The 20,577-nt window shown below is 41.8% G+C and overlaps 1 protein-coding gene and 1 pseudogene across 3 annotated transcripts in view; one reads left to right on the top strand and one right to left on the bottom strand.

The window, feature by feature from the left end:
- Positions 1 to 20,577, top strand: part of XPO4 (exportin 4) — a 105,569-nt gene that overhangs the window by 59,490 nt on the left and 25,502 nt on the right. For all 3 annotated transcript variants that reach the window (XM_060287794.2, XM_060287795.2, XM_070044065.1), the window contains 3 exons: positions 18,633 to 18,809; positions 19,286 to 19,428; positions 19,932 to 20,077. In XM_060287794.2, the coding sequence (XP_060143777.1) occupies positions 18,633 to 18,809; positions 19,286 to 19,428; positions 19,932 to 20,077 (466 nt within the window). The remainder of the gene's footprint in view (positions 1 to 18,632; positions 18,810 to 19,285; positions 19,429 to 19,931; positions 20,078 to 20,577) is intronic.
- LOC115866818 (small ribosomal subunit protein uS19 pseudogene) lies at positions 12,519 to 13,005 on the bottom strand (annotated as a pseudogene).

The following is a 20,577-nucleotide window of genomic DNA, read 5'->3' as shown; positions in this document are numbered from 1 at the left end:
TTTTTAAAACACAAATTTATTTATTTATTTATTTTTGGCTGTGTTGGGTCTTCGTTGCTGTGCACGGGCTTCTCATTGCAGTGGCTTCTCTTGTGGTGGAGCATGGGCTTCAGTAGTTGTAGCACGCAGGCTCAGTAGTTGTGGCACATGGGCTTAGTTGCTCCGTGGCATGTGGGATCTTCCCGGACCAGGGCTCGAACCCGCGTCCCCTGCATTGGCAGGCAGATTCTTAACCACTGTGCCGCCAGGAAAGCCCCAAATCAATAATTTTAATATTAGGTTTTTAAAAACAATTTTAATCTTGTGAAATGTTTTGTTTTTCTTTAATATTGAAAGAGTTTCTTTTCCCAGTAGGAAAACAGATTCAGCAAAACACTTTTCTTGTTTTTTTAGTTGTGCTCAGGAAGGTTTTATTTTTATTTTTAACATGTATTTATTTATTTATTAACATATTTGTTGGAGTATAATTGCTTTACAGTGGTGTGTTAGTTGCTGCTGTATAACACAGTGAATCAGCTATACATATACATATATCCCCATATCTCCTCCCTCTTGCGTCTCCCTCCCACCCTCCCTATCCCACCTCTCTAGGTGGTCGCAGAGCACCAAGCTGACCTCCCTGTGCTATGTGGCTGCTTCCCACTAGCTATCTGTTTTACATTTGGTAGTGTGTATATGTCCATGCCACTCTCTCACTTCGTCCCAGCTTACCCTTTCCCCTCCCCGTGTCCTCAAGTCCATTCTCTACGTCTGAGTCTTTATTCCTGTCCTGCTCCTAGGTTCATCAGAACCAATTTTTTTTTAAGATTCCATATATATGTGTTAGCATATGGTATTTGTTTTTCTCTTTATGACTTCACTCTGTATGACAGACTCTAGGTCCATCCACCTCACTACAAATAACTCAGTTTCGTTTCTTTTTATGGCTGAGTAATAGTCCATTGCCTATATGTGCCACATCTTCTTTATCCATTCATCTGTCGATGGCCACTTAGGTTGCTTCCATGTCCTGCCTATTGTAAATAGTGCTGCAGTGAACATCGTGGTACCCAGCAATACACTTTTGTTTTACTGTGGTATTTTTTCAAAACTATATTTATGTAGGAATACATATAGATTGTCTCTTGTTTTAGGAACTCGTGTCTTAGATGGTGACTATGTTTCTGTAGCAAGAATTTAAAAAAGCAACTTCATGGGAAGAAAAATTCTTGATACTAACATGTATTCTTGAACTATGTTCTTGTTTGGTGGTTGTAGCGTGTGTATGAAGAGAGGCTGTTATTTATGACTGCCCTCAACTTGCAGTGAACTTGAAAGTCTCTGCTCAAAAAGAGCAACTCCAGTCTTCAGCCATTTTATTCTGTTGGCTGTTAAAATTTTTAGGTGTTGGGCTTCCGTGGTGGCGCAGTGGTTGAGAGTCCGCCTGCCGATGCAGGGGACATGGGTTTGTGCCCCGGTCCGGGAAGATCCCACATGCCGCGGAGCGGCTAGATCCGTGAGCCATGGCCGCTGAGCCTGCGTGTCCAGAGCCTGTGCTCCGCAACGGGAGAGGCCACAACAGTGAGAGGCCCACGTACAGCAAAAAAAAAAAAAAAAAAAAAATTTCTTGGTGTTACTTGAGGCTTCCTGAAGCCAAGAATTTTTTCGTTGCACCCGAGAAATCAAATTTTTGTCTATTGCTAGACTGGAGAAGTGAGATGGATTATAAGATGAAATTATTGCCTTAAAAATTAAAATCCTAACAAAATAATTGTTCATATTATTATGTCAACTATTTTATAAAATGTCTATAATACTAGTATATGCATTTGAATTGATTCAGTGAAATTTGAAGAGAATATGGCTTGAACTCTAGACTCTCATTTGTTTCTTGGTTTCTTTTGTCGGTTAAGTTCAGCCCCCAGTAGGTTCATCAGCCAGAAGCCACATAACATGTTAACTGAACAGAGCAACCGTCATGGTCCTTAAACTTTGAAGTGTGTTTGTGTGTGTGTGTGTGTGTGTGTGTACGTGCGCATGAGGGCTGTGGGTTGGATATGTAAGGCAGGTGGGAGGTGATGGTAGTAAACTTTGCAAAGGAAGAACTTCATATTTAATTTTAGTACATTTGTTCCCTAACCTCAAGACCAGCAGGCCAAGGTAGAAGAAGAAAAATCTTGATAAAGTTGTTGGGAAGTCCATTATAGAATGTAATGCAGTAAAATAATTTTGCAGTTCCTTAGGTGAGTGAGTGCATTTAAAGTTCAGCATTCTTAACTCAAAATCTAGTTTCTCCAGCTCGATGGATAATTACTCTGTGGAGAGGAGGTGTGGTGAAAGAAATGCATTGAAGCCAAGTTACAAATGGAGAGGTGGGAAGCAGGAATTTGGGGGTATTTCAGGGATAAGAGGGAATAACTTACTGTCTGGAATGGTGATGTCAGTACAACACAAATGTGTGGTCGACCCTGCACCTTAACTCCCGGGAGAAGGGATGGTTTGAGAAGCTGTGCCAACCTCCCTACCCAGCATTCTGCTGGCCGGGGAGGAATGAATGGATGATAGTCCAGACGGCGACCCAGTTGTCCAGCTGCGCTGTGTGCACTCATTTCCTCTGCTTGTTGATCAAAGAAGAATTAAATGAGATGCATGAGTAGCCTTGCACATTTAAAGTATGCTTCTTTTTAATCCTAACAGTGGCTTTACCTCTGTTCAGGATATTTGAAAGAAAATTGGTTACTATTACAACTTAAATACAGATTCTTATTAAAAGAAATCCTTAAAATAATTTCTATGTTTCATTTAATTCTCTTGGGTCGTAATTTTGCCATGCAGTGTTCCCTAACTTGGATATGAGTCAGCCCTGATTTTTCAGTCTGCTTCCAGTCCTAGCACAGAACCAATGTTTGTTTTACAGAATTCTTGCACTTGAGATAGAATGTAGTGGATTTAGATTAAAGCTTATTTATCGTCATAACTGTGGTTTCATATAGTAACCTTTGTATTGCTTACAAGACTAGCATTAGAAACATAACCAGAGCTAATGGGCCAGGGTTTTGAAAATGGACGCTAGAATGAGGTGGAAGAAGAGATGGCCCTCCTACCTCAGGTAAGGCAGGTGAGTCCCAGCAGTGCCGGCCCCTTGGAGTACTGCTGAGTCAGTTCAGTTCCGTGAATATTTACCCATCACCTACATGTGCCAGGGACTGTGTTTGATAAATATACGTTCTTTAGCATTAAGAATTTGGAAGTACATATATGTTTCCAAAAGGAAGAAGTTACGTTAATGTAGGAGTGTAACATTTAAAAACTCTCTGAAAATTACACCTTGGACTCCTGGTGCGTTTGTGGGGAGTCGATTTTTTTACGTGATCTATTTATAGGATTCTTCTAGCAGCTGCACTGCTTGTCCACTAAGTCAATTTCTCTTGGGGGATTTCAGAAGCCAGGAATACTGTCAGCTGCATAGGTAGTCTGGAGTCAAATTAATTCTGTGCTGTCAGGACTGGCTATGGAAAAAAAATGAGAGAATGAATTAATTTCTTTTGCATTTGACATTCAAAGACTTCTAAATTCTTTTTAAAATGGAGAGCTCATGATCTGTTTGTGACATTTCTGCGATTTTTCTCTGTATTGCCATTGTTGCTTTCTATGATGCTACACTAGGAAGGAATATTTATAGCAGATGAGTAGCAGCATGAACTATTATAATTCAGTCTTTAATCTTTCATGTGCCCTTTCTTATTGTTTTACACCATGCAGTACATGTATTATTTGACCTGTCATTGGACTTGGGGGTTATGGCTATGCCTGTAAATTTTAAACTTACTGTGAAATATTCTGTTCACATAAAGTAAAAGCTTTATACATATATATATAAACATTTGTAAAGAAAAATAAAATGAACAACTGTCTGCCAGCCATGCAGATTAAGAAACAGTATATTGATAGGACCTTTTCCCCCTTCATTTACCTGGAGTTTCCCCGTCTGTTGTTACAAGCACAGTTTATGTTGTGCAGACTTATTTCTGCCAGTTGATTTTGTATCATGTTTGCAAATGAGCGCTGCCAGGGAACCCCTGGCCAGTGCTGTTGGCTCCTTTCCCACCCTCTGCGACCTCTGACTGTTCAGTTTGCTTTCGTTCCCAAGTCCTTATGAGAGCAGTAGAGCAGCCCCAGGCTCTAAATAGGGAACACCGAGTTAAACAGGGCTATTCCTCAGAAATGAAACATTCCATGTGAGAGCTAATGGCCCACACCCACCTTATTGCAATTTTTATGTCTATGAATCATAATGCTTTTCTTTTTTGTTAATAAATAAGTAAATTAATTTATTATTATTATTTTTTGGCTGTGCTGGGTCCTCGTTGCTGCGCGCGGGCTTTCTCTAGTTGCGGCGAGGGGGGGCTACTCTCTGTTGTGGTGCGCAGGCTTCTCATTGCGGTGGCTTCTCTTGTTGTGGAGCGTGGGCTCTAGGCGCACGGGCTTCAATAGTTGTGGCTCGTGGGCTCAGTAGTTGTGGCTTGTGGGCTCTAGAGCGTAGGCTCCGTAGTTGTGGTGCACGGGCTTAGTTGCTCCGCGGCATGTGGGATCTTCCCGGACCAGGGCTCGAACCCGTGTCCCCTGCATTGGCAGGCGGACTCTTAACCACTGCGCCACCGGGGAAGCCCCTATGGATCAGAATGCTTTTCTTAACTGACTCATGTAACTTATGTTTACATATGAAGATAGCACTCAGGGTCAAAGAAAGAGCTTTCCGATTTCATGGAGATGATTCGGAGTTGTCACGTTGGTTATTTGCTCTTTGTAGAAGAAAAGCTATTGGAGTTCTTTGCAGCATAACAGATATTAGAACTACTGTAGCACAGGATTTATCATGTATACTTTTACAGTATCTAACGTTAGGGACACATGCATACACTTAATTTTTTTAGAGCAGTTTTAGATTCACAGCAAAATTGAGTGAAAATACAGAGTTCCCATCCCTGCCCCAGTACACCCAGCCCCCCCGCCATCAGCATCCCTACCAGGGAGTGCATGTGTTACACCTGATGAACCTGCACCGAGGCTGTCATCATCCTGAGCCCATGGTCTACATCAGAGTTCACTCTTTGTGTTGTACACTCTGTGGGTTTGGACAAATGTGCAGGGATGTGTAGCCACCGTTACAGTCTCATGCAGGCTAGTGTCACTGCCCTGAAAATCCCCTGAGCTCTGCTCTTCACACCCCCACCCAGCCCCTGGCAACCACGGATCCTTTTATTGTCTCCATAGTTTGGCCTTTTCCAAAATGTTGTATAGTTGGAATCGTACAGTAATGTTAGATTTTAATCTGAAGTTCACAACATTGTTAAAAGGCGGAGCAGTTCCACATACTGAAAGTTGTCTTTCCCAAGCTTCATTTGCCAGCATGTCCAGAGACAAAATGAACTGCTGCTTCTATATGTCCAAATACTCACCAGACGCAAAAGCAGATTTCTTTCTGCGGCTGAAGAGCTGCAGGTTCACCTCCAGTACACTTGCAGGTTAATTATGGACGTTGACATGTCAGTGCTGATAGCATGTTTTGATTACCTTCTCCACCCTCCGTTCCCAAATGGGGGAAAGTGGAGTCAGGTCGCCTCCTAAGCTCTGCGCCCCTCTCCAAAGCCCTCCTGGCAGCAGGCCCGAGACACCCCAGGCACGAGCAGAGTGTCTGGCTTGGGCCCTCGTCATCTTGGGGCACGTGCTCCGGCTTGGCGGCTGGGTCTTGGCCAGAGGGGCTATGGAGCAGGGCCAAGGTATTAGGAAAAACCACTCGGCTGGGTTTCAGTTCTCTGTGATTAGCCTGAAAGATTTAGCTGCCAATTGGTCATCAGCCAAATTGCTCACACTTTGCCTGATGAGTTACTTGTATTGGTTTCCAAGTGGAACAGAGGCCCTGTACAAGTTTGCAGTTCTTATTTTAAATCACCATCCAGTGATAGGGGCTCTGATGGTCCGCTGTGATCTTCTGTTTTGTCTAATATCAGGGCTCTATGGGAGGAATTATGGAATGCTCTTCCAATAGTAAAAGGCTTATAAGGCTTTCCCATTTTATTTGTACTTTTCTGTATCTGAATGATTACACCATGATAAGCATGCATTGTATATGTGCTAGGGAACAACAGAGAGAGTTCTTAGAATTGCCTACTGCTTCCTTCTGAGCGGTGGGGTCAGAGGATGCTGTTCCTCTTAAGATATGTTCCCAGTCTGTTTATTTTGGCAACATAAACTGTTAAGACTTAACAAATGATTTCTGCAAAGCACATGCTTTAAGTATGCAGAAACGGTCTTACTCATCTCCTGCTCCGGTACTTAGCTGGCATTAGTGATTTCTGCTGCAGGCACACACCAGCTGCTGCAGCGACCAGATGGGCACTTACCTGGCCTTTTGTTTAAATTTTTTTTAACATCTTTATTGGAGTATAATTGCTTTACAGTGGTGTGTTAACTTCTGCTTTATAACAAAGTGAATCAACTATACATATACATACATCCCCATATCTCCTCCCTCTTGCGTCTCCCTCCCACCCTCCCTATCCCACCCCTCTAGGTGGTCGCAGAGCACCAAGCTGATCTCCCTGTGCTATGTGGATGCTTCCCACTAGCTATCTATTTTACATTTGGTAGTGTATATATGTCCATGCCTCTCTCTCACTTCGTCCCAGCTTACCCTTCCCTCTCCCTGTGTTCTCAAGTCCAACCTCTGTGTCTGTGTCTTTATTCCTCTCCTGCCCCTAGGTTCTTCAGAACCGTTTTTTTTTAGGATTCCATATATATGTGTTAACATACGGTATTTGTTTTTCTCTTTCTGACTTACCTCACTCTGTATGACAGACTCTGGGTCCATCCACCTCACTACAAATAACTCAATTTCGTTTCTTTTTATGACTGAGTAATATTCCATTGTATATATGTGCCACATCTTCTTTATCCATTCATCTGTCGACGGCCACTTAGGTTGCTTCCATATCGTGTCTGTTGTAAGTACTGCTGCAGTGAATATTGTGATACATGTCTCTTTTTGAATTGTGCTTTTCTCAGGGTATATGCCCAGTAGTGGGATTGCTGGGTCGTATGGTAGTTCTATTTTTAGTTTTTTACGGAACCTCCATACTGTTCTCCATAGTGGCTATATCAATTTACATTCCCACCAACAGTGCAAGAGGGTTCCCTTTCTCCACACCCTCTCCAGCATTTATTGTTTGTAGATTTTTTGATGGTGGCCATTCTGACTGGTGTGAGGTGATACCTCATTGTAGTTTTGATTTGCATTTCTCTAATGATTAGTGATGTTGAGCATCCTTTCATGTGTTTGCTGGGAATATGTATATCTTCTTTGGAGAAACGAGGTCTTCTGCTAAGTTTTGGATTGGGTTGTTTGTTTTTTTGATATTGAGCTTGCATGAGCTGCTTGTATGTTTTGGAGATTAATCCTTTGTCAGTTGCTTCATTTACGAATATTTTATCCCTTCATCTTGTTTATGGTTTCCTTTGCTGTGCAAAAGCTTTTAAGTTTCATTAGGTCCCATTTGTTTATTTTTGTTTTTATTTCCGTTTCTCTAGGAGGTGGGTCAAAAATGATCTTGCTGTGATTTATGTCATAGAGCGTTCTGCCTATGTTTTCCTCTAAGAGTTTTATAGTTTCTGGCCTTACATTTATTTTTTTAAAGTAAATTTACTTATGTATTTATGTATGTATTTATTTATATATATATTTATTTATTGTCTGAGTTGGGTCTTTGTTGCTGTGTGCGGGCTTTCTCTAGTTGCGGTGAGCAGGGGCTGCTCTTCGTTGCGGTGCATGGGCTTCTCGTTGTGGTGGCTTCTCTTGTTGCGGAGCAGAGGCTCTAGGCGCGCGGGCTTCAGTTGTCGTGGCACGCAGGCTTCAGTAGTTGTGCCATACGGGCTCTAGAGCGCAGGCTCAGTAGTTGTGGTGCACGGGCTTAGTTGCTTCGTTCCCTGTGGGATCTTCCCAGACCAGGGCTCGAACCCGTGTCCCCAGCATTGGCAGGCGGATTCTTAACCACTGCACCACCAGGAAAGCCCTGGCCTTACATTTAGGTCTTCAATCCATTTTGAGTTTATTTTTGTGTACAGTGTTAGGGAGTGTTCTAATTTCATTCTTGTACATGTAGCTGTCCAGTTTTCCCAGCACCACTTATTGAAGAGGCTGTCTTTTCTCCATTGCATATCCTTGCCTCCTTTATCAAAGATAAGGTGACCATATGTGCGTGGGTTTATCTCTGGGCTTTCTATCCTGTTCCATTGATCTATATTTCTGTTTTTGTGCCAGTACCATACCATCTTGATTACTGTAGCTTTGTAGTGTAGTCTGAAGTCTAGGAGCCTGATTTGTCCAGCTCCGTTTTTCTTTCTCAAGATTGCTTTGGCTGTTTGGGGTCTTTTGTGTTTCCATGCAAATTGTGAAGTTTTTTGTTCTAGTTCTGTGAAAAATGCCATTGGTAGTTTGATAGGGATTGCATTGAATCTGTAGATTGCTTTGGGTAGTAGAGTCATTTTCACAATGTTGATTCTTCCAATCCAAGAACATGGTATAATCTCTCCATCTCCTTGTATCGTCTTTAATTTCTTTCATCAGTGTCTTATATTTTTCTGCATACAGGTCTTTTGTCTCCTTAGGTAGGTTTATTCCTAAGTATTTTACTCTTTTTGTTGCAGTGGTAAATGGGAGTGTTTCCTTAATTTCTCTTTCAGATTTTTCATCATCAGTGTATAGGAATACAAGAGATTTTTGTGCATTAATTTTGTATCCTGCTACTTTACCAAATTCATTGAGTAGCTCTAGTAGTTTTCTGGTAGCTTCTTTAGGATTCTCTGTGTATAGTATTATGTCATCTGCAAACAGTGACAGTTTTACTTCTTCTTTTACGATTTGGGGTCCTTTTATTTCTTTTTCTTCTCTGAATGCTGTGGCTAAAGCTTCCAAAACTATGTTGAATAATAGTGGTGAGAGTGGGCAACCTTGTCTTGTTCCTGATCTTAGAGGAAGTGGTTTTAGTTTTTTACCATTGAGACTGATGTTGGCTGTGGGTTTGTCATATATGGCCTTTATTATGTTGAGGTAGGTTACCTCTGTGCCTTCTTTCTGGAGAGTTTTTATCAAAAATGGGTGTTGAGTTTTGTCGAAAGCTTTTTCTGCATCTGTTGAGATTATCATATTGTTTTTATTCTTCAATTTGTTAATGTGTTGTATCACATTGATTGATTTGTGTATACTGAAGAATCCTTGCATTCCTGAGATAAACCCCACTTGATCATGGTGTATGATCCTTTTAATGTGCTGTTAGATTCTGTTTGCTGGTATTTTGTTGAGGATTTATGCATCTGTGTTCATCAGTGATATTGGCCTGTAGTTTTCTTTCTTTGTGACGTCTTTGTCTGGTTTTGGTATCAGGGTGATGGTGGACTCGTAGAATGAGTTCGGGAGTGTTCTTCCCTCTGCTATATTTTGGAAGAGCTTGAGAAGGATAGGTGTTAATAGAATTTGCTTGTGAAGCCATCTGGTCCTGGGCTTTTGTTTGAATTTCAGTGCTTGTGATTGTTCTGTTTATATTTTCTATTTCTTCCTGGTTCAGTCTCAGAAGGTTGTGCTTTCCTAAGAATTTGTCCATTTCTTCCAGGTTGTCCATTTTATTGGCATAGAGTTGCCTGTAGTAATCTCTCATGATCCTTTGTATTTCTTCAGTGTCAGTTGTTACTTCACCTTTTTCATTTCTAATTCTGTTGATTTGAGGCTTCTCCCTTTTTTCCTTGATGAGTCTGGCTAATGGTTTATCAATTTTGTTTATCTTCTCAAAGAACCAGCTTTTAGTTTTATTGATCTTTGCTGTTGTTTCCTTCATTTCTTTTTCATTTATTTCTGATCTGATCATTATGATTTCTTTCCTTCTGCTAACTTTGGGGGTTTTTTGTTCTTCTTTCTGTATTCTTGTTTCTTGAGGTAGGATTGTGTTGCTATAAACTTCCCTCTTAGAACTGCTTTTACTTCATCCCATAGGTTTTGGGTCGTCGTGTTTTCATTGTCATTTTTTTCTTGGTATTTTTTGATTTCCTCTTTGATTTTTTTCAGTAATCTCTTGGTTATTTAGTAGCGTACTGTTTAGCTTCCACGTTTGTATTTTTTACAGTTTTTTTTTCTGTAATCAATATCTAGTCTCATAGTGTTGTGGTCGGAAAAGATACTTGATATGCTTTCAACTTTCTTAAATTTACCAAGGCTTGATTTGTGACCCAAGATATGACCTATCCTAGAGAATGTTCCATGAACACTTGAGAAGAAAGTGTATTCTGTTGTTTTTGGATGGAATGTCCTAGAAATATCAGTTAAGTCCATCTTGCTTAATGTGTCATTTAAAGCTTGTGTTTCCTTATTTATTTTCATTTTGGATGATCTGTCCATTGGTGAAAGTGGCGTGTTAAAGCCCCCTACTATTATTGTGTTACTGTCGATTTCCCTTTTTATGGCTGTTAGCATTTGCCTTATGTATTGAGGTGCTCCTGTGTTGGATGCTGAAATATTTACAATTATTATATCTTCTTCCTGGATTGATCCCTTGATCATTATGTAGTGTCCTTCTTTGTCTCTTGTATTAGTCTTTATTTTAAAGTCTGTTTTGTCCGATATGAGAATTGCTACTCGAGCTTTCTTTTGATTTCCATTTGCATGGAATATCTTTTTCCATCCCCTCACTTTCAGTCTGTATGTGTCCCTAGGTCTGAAGTGGGTGTCTTGTAGACAGCATATATACGGGTCTTGTTTTTGTGTCCATTCAGCCAGTCTGTGTCTTTTGGTTGGAGCATTTAATCCATTTACATTTAAGGTAATTATCAATATGTATGTGCCTATTACCATTTTCTTAATTGTTTTGGGTTTGTTTTTGTAGGTCTTTTCCTTCTCCTGTGTTTCCTGTCTAGAGAAGTTCCTTTATTTGTTGTAAAGCTGGTTTGGTGGTACTGAATTCTCGTAACTTTTGCTTGTCTGTAAAGGTTTCAATTTCTCTGTCGAATCTGAATGAGATCCTTGCTGGGTAGAGTAATCTTGGTTGTAGGTTTTTCCCTTTCATCACTTTAAATATGTCCTGCCACTCCCTTCTGGCTTGCAGAGTTTCTGCTGAAATATCAACTGTTAACCTTCTGGGGATTCCCTTGTATGTTATTTGTTACTTTTCCCTTGCTGCTTTGAATATGTTTTCTTTGTATTTAATTTTTGATACTTGGATTAGTTTGTGTCTTGGTGTGTTTCTCCTTGGATTTATCCTGTATGAGACTCTCTGTGCTTCCTGGACTTGATTGACTGTTTCCTTTCTCATGTTAGGGAAGTTTTCAACTATAATCTCTTCAGAAATTTTCTCAGACCCTTTCTCTTTCTCTTCTTCTTCTGGGACCCCTGTAATTAGACTGTTGGTACGTTTAATGTTGTCCCAGAGGTCTCTGAGACTGCCCTCAATTCTTTTCATTCTTTTTTCTTTATTCTACTCTGCAGTAGTTGTTTCCACTATTTTATCTTCCAGGTCACTTATCCGGTCTTCTGCCTCAGTTATTCTGCTATTCATTTCTTTTAGAGAATTTTTAATTAATTTATTGTGTTGTTCATCATTGTTTATTTGCTCTTTAGTTCTTCTAGGTCCTTGTTAAACCTTTCTTGTATTTTCTCCGTTCCACTTCCAAGATTTTGGATCATCTTTGCTGTCATTACTCTGAATTCTTTTTCAGGTAGACTGCCTATTTCCTCTTCATTTGTTTGGTCTGGTGGGTTTTACCTTTCTCCTTTATCTGCTGCATATTTCTCTGTCTTCTCATTTTGCTTAACTAACTGTGTTTGGGGTCTCCTTTTCACAGGCTGCAGGTTCGTAGTTCCCGTTGTTTTTGGTGTCTGCCCCCAGTGGATGAGGTTGGTTCAGTGGGTTGTGTAGGCTTCCTGGGGGAGGGGACTGGTGCCTGTGTTCTGGTGGGTGTGGCTGCATCTTGTCTTTCTGGTGGGCAGGGCTGCGTCCAGTGGTGTGTTTTGGGGTGTCTGTGAACTTATTATGATTTTAGGCAGCCTCTCTCTTAATGGGTGGGGTTGCGTTCCTGTCTTGCTAGTTGATTGGCATGGGGTGCCCAGCACTGGAGCTTGCTGGCCGTTGGGTGGAGCTGGGTCTTAGCGTTGAGACAGAGATCTCTGGGAGAGCTCTTGCCGATTGATATTATGTGGGACCGCGAGGTCCCTGGTGGACCAATGTCCTGAACTCAGCTCTCCCACCTCAGACGCTCAGGCCTGACATCAGGCCGGAGCACCAAGACCCTGTCAGCCACACAGCAACCCGTGCAGATGTCGTATTGCCAACCTGGTTCCAACTGACACTGTGAGGAAGGAAGGAACGCCGAACCGCCCTCACCAGCAGAGCGGGAGAGGCGAGTGCCTCCCCCATCCCCCGTCATGCCCACTGTTCCCACACTCTACTGTCCGACGCCTCTACCTGGCCTTTTTAAAAATTAATTAATTAATTAATTAATTTAGACAAGTCTCTACCTTTATTGGCCAGCAGGCTACTTAAGGGGGATGAAGCGGGAGGAGTGGGTGGCCCCAGTGCCGGGCCGGCCGTGCTTCACAGGCTTGTAGGTGATGGAGAACTTGCCTAGGTAGTGGCCGATCATCTCAGGCTTGATTTCCACCTGGTTGAAAGTCTTGCCATCGTAGACGCCCACCACGCTGCCCACCAGCTCGGGCAGGATGATCATGTCGCGCAGGTGCGTCTTCACCACCTTGGGCTTCTCCATGGGCGGCGCCTCCTTCTTGGCCTTGCGCAGCCGCTTCAGCAGCGAGTGCTGCTTCCTCCGGAGGCCGCGGTTCAGCTGCTGCCGCTGCCGCGAGCTGTACAGCTGCATCAGCTGCTCATAGGACATGTCCAGCAGCTGGTCGAGGTCCACGCCGCGGCAGGTGAACTTGCGGAAGGTCCGCTTCTTCTTCTGCTCCACTTCCGCCATCTGGTCGGCTCTTCAGAAAGGCTACCTGGCCATTTTATATGCCTTTTCTTCTGTCCTCAGAACCAGCATCAGTGACTTTATTATATCATATATGATGAAGAGAAAAAATAAAACAGATAATCAAGTGACAGTGGGAGAGCCCACAGCCCAACTCGAGAACTTTCCTGGTCCTGAGGTTGCTGTAACTGGAGTGCTCATCCACTCCTGTTGCTAGCTGCCCGCCCCCCCTGCAGGAGAGGTGGCCGCTGTTCTAAATTTTAACATTCCCTTGTCTTAACTTCTCTGATCATTTATATGGTAAGCTGTGTCGTTGTGTGAATATTATACCACACCTTGTTTTCCCATTCTGCCGTAAAGGAAATTTTGGGTTTCCCTTTTCTGCCGTTACGGTGTTAAAGTAAACGTTCTTCCACGTGTTTCCTAGCAACTTTCGTGAGACTTTCCTAAGGTCTAAACCTCAGAATGGAAGTTTTGGATCATAGGCTATGTAACGTTCAGTTTTCAAAGATAGTTTCCCGGAACTTCCCTGGTGGTCCAGTGATAAGACCCTGTGCTCCCAGTGCAGGGGGCCCGGGTTCGATCCCTGGTCAGGGAACTAGATCCCGCATGCTGCAACTAAGAGTCCGCATGCCACAACTAAAGGTCCCACGTGCTGCAACTAAGATCAGGTGCAGTCAAATAAATAAAATAAATGAATAATAATAATAATAAAAAGATAGTTTCCCATCGTTTGCTCAAGTGACTGGACTCCATGCTCACGGTGGTGTCTGCATTCCCGTTGACCCACATCTTCACCAGCACAGCTTCTGCCAGACTCACAGTATGAAATATGATCTTAATTTGCTTTCCCAGGTACTAATAACATTGAGCATCTTTTCATACATATCAATACATAATTCCCATGATTATTATTATGAAATGCTTGTTTACTCTGTTGCTTGTTTTCCTATCAGATTGTCTTTTCCTTACTGATTTAAAGAAATTCTTTATATAGTCTGCACACTCATTTCTTATTGGTTTATTTGTATTGCAGATCTCCTAGTTTTGTGGCTCCTCTTTTCACTTTATGGTATCTTTTTTTTTTTTTTAATTTGGAATACTTTTAGATTTACAGAAAAGTTGCAAAGCTAGTACGGTATTCCCATATACCTAGTTTCCCCTAATATTACCATCTTGTATAGCCATGGTACATTTATTAAAACTAAGAGATTAACATTGGTGCATTTTTAAAAAAATTTAAAAATTTTTATTTAAAAAAAATTTATTTATCTGTTTATTTTTGGCTGGGTTGGGTCTTCATTGCTGTGTGTGGGCTTTCTCTAGTTGTGGCAAGCGGGGGCTACTCTGTGTTGCGGTGCACAGGCTTCTCATTGCGGTGACTTCTCTTGTGGAGCACGGGTTCTAGGTGCATGGGCTTCAGTAGTTGTGGCACACATGCTCAGTAGTTGTGGCTCGCGGGCTTTAAAACGCAGGCTCAGTAGTTGTGGCACACAGGGTTAGTTGCTCCATGGCATGTGGGATCTTCCTGGACCAGGGCTCTAACCTGTGTCCCCTGCATTGGCAGGCGGATGTACAGTCTTGATATTCAGGCTGTAATATCTGTATATACAAGTTTGACTTTTTAGAAGGGGCTGAAGATACAGTTCCTTAGGAGGATATCATGCAAAAAGAGGAAGCACACCTGCTTCTCAGAGGAATGTTTCCTAATAATAAGTAAAAAGAAAAAGAAAAAATCTCTTGCAAAGCTTCATATAGTGAACGATACGGAATCCTCAATCCCACGACAACAGATGATGCTGGAACAGGTTTTATTCGGCTCTTTCTTACAACATTGTTTAACCCTCAGTATACCACCAGGGTCTAGTTTTTGAGTTTCGTTTTTGAACAGTTCTAACTATTTTAAATGTCAGTTTTTCATAACTTTTATTCTTTCTTAGAGACTTTAGAACAAAAAGAACATTTATTACCATGTAATTATCTTAGTATAAATCTAAAACACATTATGGATTTTTAGTGATCTGATTTCTCCCATATCTTGAAGCATTTTGCTATTTCATGATCTTGGGAAGTATTTCACCATTACTCATCAACTCCCATCCATAATAAAAAAGAGACTAAAAGAATAAGAAAATGGAAGAATGATAGAGTCACCTACAAGGATGGTATAGTAGTGAAATGAATCACCACAAATAGAATAAATGGCTACTCTTCATTATTTTTCAGTTTTCTAATTGCATTTTCCAAAATATAGCACAGTCTTTCAAGAAGTCTTGAAATAACCATCTTTTACGTTTTGTTGTTAATTGTTGTTTTTAACATTTCATTGGATGCTGTTTGAAATTCAGAATTTTTCATTTTTCTGCCCATAGTAACAAAGAAAAGGAAATTGTCAGAATAAGATGTTTCAGTGATAAAACAAATCAGAAGGTGAATGTAAAGAGACAGTTGCACTCTGAGCCGTAATAACGTTGGTAAAATTGATAGTATAAGTGAAATCTGGGACTGAGTTTTAGGTGATCAGTTTTCTCAAGCTCAATAATTTATGAGCAAACAGTATATTTCCAAGGACAAAACGAAAATATGGCATTCCCATCCAGTCAGTTATTCCATGGAAAACCTTCACCCAATATTCTGTGAGTTTAGAGTTTACTAAAGGATACTGACAGTATTTCTGTATCTTTTTTGATGTTCGTGCAACAGCATTTACTTAATATGGTTTGTAATTGTATTGATGGTGAAAGCAGTATTTACAAAAGGGGTTGGAAGGAAATAAATGATGTAATGAAAAATATTGGTTGAATTGATCATTTTTATTGGTATTTATAAACCTAAATGAATATGTTATACTGCATTTATGGAACCAGGAATATGGCTGTCCTTCAACAAAATTATGAGCTGTCAAGGTTTTAAAAAGTGTAAAGCATTTTGATGGTACATGAGCGAGCAGAGCCAGCATTAGTAGTAAGTTAGAACCTCCTAGAGTTAGATTTTGCAAGTACAGTTGGTCCTCATCATTTGTGGATTCCATATTTACAAATTCACTTCCTTGCTAAAAATCCTTTGCAACCCCAAAATCAGCACTTGTGGAACTTTTCATGATTGTTCATGGACATGTGTGTGCAAAGAGTGACAAAACGTATGATCCGCCGGCTTGCTTGTTCCCAGCAGGGGTCAAGCCGGGCGGTCGCGCTCTGCCTTGTTGTTTTCACCCTCACACCATAAACAGGTGTCCTTCTCACCGTCTCCAGTGCTTCATTTTTCGCATTTTTGTGTGAAACGGCATTTTCCAAAATTCTGTCACAAAATATTGAAGTTCTTGCAGTGCAATGACTGATAGGATGATTTTGCTGTTTCCGACGGCCTCCGGGTGCTGTGCCCAAGTGCAGGGAGGGTGGGGTGAGCCTTAGGGAGAAAATGTGGGTGTTAGATGAGCTTTGCTGGACAGGCTGCTGGCCATGAATCAGCAGTGCATGTGAAATAAGGTGTCTGTACACAGAAGCACACATAAACAAGGTGGTCACTGACCTCTCCACCTGCGCATGGTGAAAGCTGCAGTGACCAGAGTATTAGCTAATTCAGTGTTTGCGGGGACTTTGTAGGACACAAACACCACAGGTAATAGTAGGAGTCCAGTATTCACAACGTGAACATGTCCTAGTTAGTTACATTCAAAGAATGTTACCTGTTTTCAGTATAAACACTTTCAAGGCCAGAAAAATAGGAATAAAATTTGGGTTTGCTATTTTAAAATTCTTAATAAAATTATCTAGTGAAGTTTTTTTCACTTTCCCTTTAGTCTTATGTAAAGTTTTCACAAAATTACTTTAAAAAAATAAATTTATTTATTTATTTATGTTTGGCTGTGTTCGGTCTTCGTTGCAGTGCGCGGGCTTCTCATTGTGATGGCTTCTCTTGTTGCGGAGCACGGCTCTAGGCGCACGGGCCTCAGTAGTTGCAGCATGCAGGCTCAGTAGTTGTGGTGCGTAGGCTCAGTAGTTGTGGTGCACGGGCTTAGCTGCTCTGCAGCATGTGGGATCTTCCCAGACCAGGGATCGAACCTGTGTCCCCTGCATTGGCAGGCGGATTCTCAACCACTGTGCCACCAGGGAAGTCCCCACAAAATTACTTTTAAATATTTTTTAAAAATTTAAAGGTTCATTTGATCCAGAATATGACAATTTTTCTTTGTATTCCGTGGGTTAATAAAAGCGAAAGACATAAAACACCATTCACTGGAAGCAGTTCCTTAGGTGCTTGTGTATTCTAATCTGGAGGTGGTATCCTGATGGTCCAGCTTACGCTGGAATACTAGAAATAGATCTCCCATTACTTTCTTTTTTGAGTCATTGACAAATTGCTGAAATAACAGTTTGGGGTGGCGTTCTCTGATGGAGGTTCTAGAGTTGGTGTATTTGTAGGTTGAGGCCTGTTTTGGAAACCAGGAGAGCAAGTTGTAGACCAGACCTGTAGACGTTTCGTGTTCCTGGTTCCTGGTTCGCTACATATTAACAGAACATCTGAAACTGTGCCAAACAAAACCTTTTAAGGTCGAATACATAGCTCGAAGGCTCTGCTCCTTTATTTTTAACAAATTACTTACGAGAGATGCCGTTATTAAAAACTGACCCCGGAGTGTATGCTTATCTCTTGTGGCCTGTAGTGTATTTTCTGCAAGTGCTTTGCTTGCTTCTCACTTTTTTCCATTGGGTTGAGCTTGAAAGTCAATGAATGGTATGTTATTTATGTTTTTGCACCAAACATAGTGCTTGACACCTAAGTGTTCCGAGTTTCACTGAATAGTGATCTAGTGAATTTGTGGATGAAGACATCGATGCAAAGATTGAATTATGTACCACATTACTAACTAATGGCAGAATTCGGACGTGGATTCTTGCCGGCATGTGAGAAGATGAGCAGAGCTGTCTGGCGTCCTCCGTGTGAGCTCTTCCTCCTCAAGTGGCAGAATCCTTTACTCTGAAGCTGTGTTAGGACCCAGCCTGTACATGGTGGTCGCATCCAGGCCTGGCTCCTTCCAGTCCGTCTGCTCACCGTCCATGGGGCTTCCCCGTGGGTCCTCACACGTGCTGCGCTGTTCCCGAGGGCCCTCCTGCCTCTGCGCCCTCCTCCGGCTTCTTTGAGGCCCATCCTTGCCTTCCTGGTTTCTAATAAAATGTCAAGGAGCATCTGTGAAGCTCTCCCCATGTGTTCTTAAATATGCTAATTAGGCCAGTCTGTTCTCATCATTCTTCAGTTTTTCTAAAATCATTTAATCTTACTTTAATCTAACAGTTCTCATCTTGACTACAGAAAAACATTAACATTATTTTTGTTTGAAAAACACATCTGCGAAGCGCTGAATGGCTAGTCTTTTACAGAAATAAACATTAATTCCTATTTGCCTAAGAATTTAGATTGTTAGAAAGATTTTAGAAAGTTTAATAAAAAGCCTACACATATTTACTGCAATGTTTGAATTGATCAATTAATTTTAAGACGAGCTCAGTTAGCTTGATCATTGATTAATAATTGGGAACCTTTGTTAAAGGAAAACCTGTAACCCTGTCTGTCTGGCTGTGGGATGCTTGCTGTGATGTCCGTCTTACTCTCTGGCCATCTGTCTTGTGAATGTCCTTTGCTCTCAGCTGGATAAAGACGACATGGTGTACATGGAAGCATACGACAGGCTGCTGGAGTCCTGGCTGACGCTGGTCCAAGACGACAAGCATTTCCACAAAGGCTTTTTCACCCAACACGCAGTTCAAGTGTTCAATTCCTATATTCAGTGCCACCTAGCAGCTCCCGATGGCACAAGGAATTTGGTAAGTTTTAAGCCAGATTGTAATTAAAAATCTATTTCATCGTATAATAAATACTAGAAACATAGGTGAGCTCCTTCAGAGGACTTGCTGAGAGCATCAGATGGAGAGCAAAAGTCTAAACAGGTTCGTGTTTTGTGGGATGTGGCTTGTAGTTACCTTCATCTCCTTAGTTTTCAGTAACCCACCTGTGCCCTGTTAGTTGTCAGGTGATATCCAAAGGACTGTGGATCTTAAAGGTGTCAGATCTTTTCAGTGACAGAAGTTGAAGTCTCTGGTGTGGGAGGTGGGTGGGAGGTGTGCACTGGCTGTGTTTACGTGCGACAGTGGGGGGGGCCATACCCCCACTCTTGCTCTTCGAGTTTCCCCCTTGTTGGTACCTGCCTGGGCAGCCGGCATGGCTCTGCTCGGCCTTCCTCTTCGCGTGTGGTGTTGCGGTTACGTGACAGCTCCGTCTTTATTTCTTTCATCGATAACAGACTGCCAACGGAGTGGCCTCTCGTGAGGAAGAAGAGATAAGTGAACTGCAGGAGGATGATCGAGACCAGTTTTCAGACCAACTAGCCAGTGTAGGAATGCTAGGACGCATTGCTGCAGAGCACTGTATACCTCTCCTGACAAGGTACACACAGTCCAAAGACACCCCATGGACAAATACTGTCTATTCACAATCCCCCGGCGAGCACTTAAAGTGTTTAAAGACTTTAAACACCCCCTCCCCGTACCCCAGCACACGGAACAAATGGACAGAAACACACTCACGATTGCGTTCCTTGGCTTGTACATTTGGAGCCCAGGCACCACAGCATAGATGGCAGAGAGATTATGGAAAACATGGTATGAGAAGTGATGGGACCCGTATCAGTAACATCTTGGAATAACCGGTTTTCAAATGCCTGTTGTAATAAACCTTGATTGTTTGTAAAGCGATGTTTTAATTCTATGTCATAAACAATAAATCACAATTCTTATAGCGCCATGAGAACATTGTGTACATAATAAACATTTTTGTATATGTGTTTTGTGCTAACATCTTAATTTCTGCTGTCTAATAAGTGGCAATAAGTCGTTCTGGGTCTGTGCCTACTGAGCTTCACGAAGCCGTTGATATTTTCCTTCTTGTAGTTTATTAGAGGAAAGAGTAACGCGGCTCCACGGGCAGTTGCAGCGGCGGCAACAGCAGCTCCTCGCTTCACCTGCTTCAGGCTCTGCCGACAGCAAGGTGCTGGATGATCTGTACGAAGATATCCACTGGCTTATTTTAGTTACAGGTCGGTTGGTTGTTTCTTTGTAAAATGTCATTGCCAGCAGAGTAGTCTCAGCCCCAAGAGAAGCTTCCTGAGTTAATAATGGTAGTTCATACGTAGGGTTGGCTTGAGATCTGGATACAGCTGTGGTATGTCACAGAGCTACGGCTGCTTCTCTCTACAGTACTGGCTGGCACGTGTTCAGTGCCTGTTCTGTACCACATGTTTTATGTGGAATTCATTGTAGCCCCTGCATTAGTACTATTATTAGGTATTATGGTTGTCCTTGTTGCTGTTATTATTACTATCATTGTTAATTATCACCCCGTCTTATACGCAAAGAATCTGAGACTTGGAGACCAGCCCTGGTCACACTGGTGTTAATGTTTGGAGCCAGAGTTCAAATCCCAGCAGTCTTACTTTTCTTTAGGGTCTTCTTCTGTAACCATGTTGTCAGTGTTTCTGTATTTTAAATAATCAGGGGGAAAAAACACACAACTTTAATGTTTGGAAAGGCATTCCCA

This window comes from Globicephala melas, chromosome 18 (assembly GCF_963455315.2).
Source record: "Globicephala melas chromosome 18, mGloMel1.2, whole genome shotgun sequence".
Taxonomy (NCBI): Eukaryota; Metazoa; Chordata; class Mammalia; order Artiodactyla; family Delphinidae; genus Globicephala; species Globicephala melas.
Note: the sequence above shows the minus strand (reverse complement) of the source record. Positions and strands in the feature narration are given on the sequence as shown.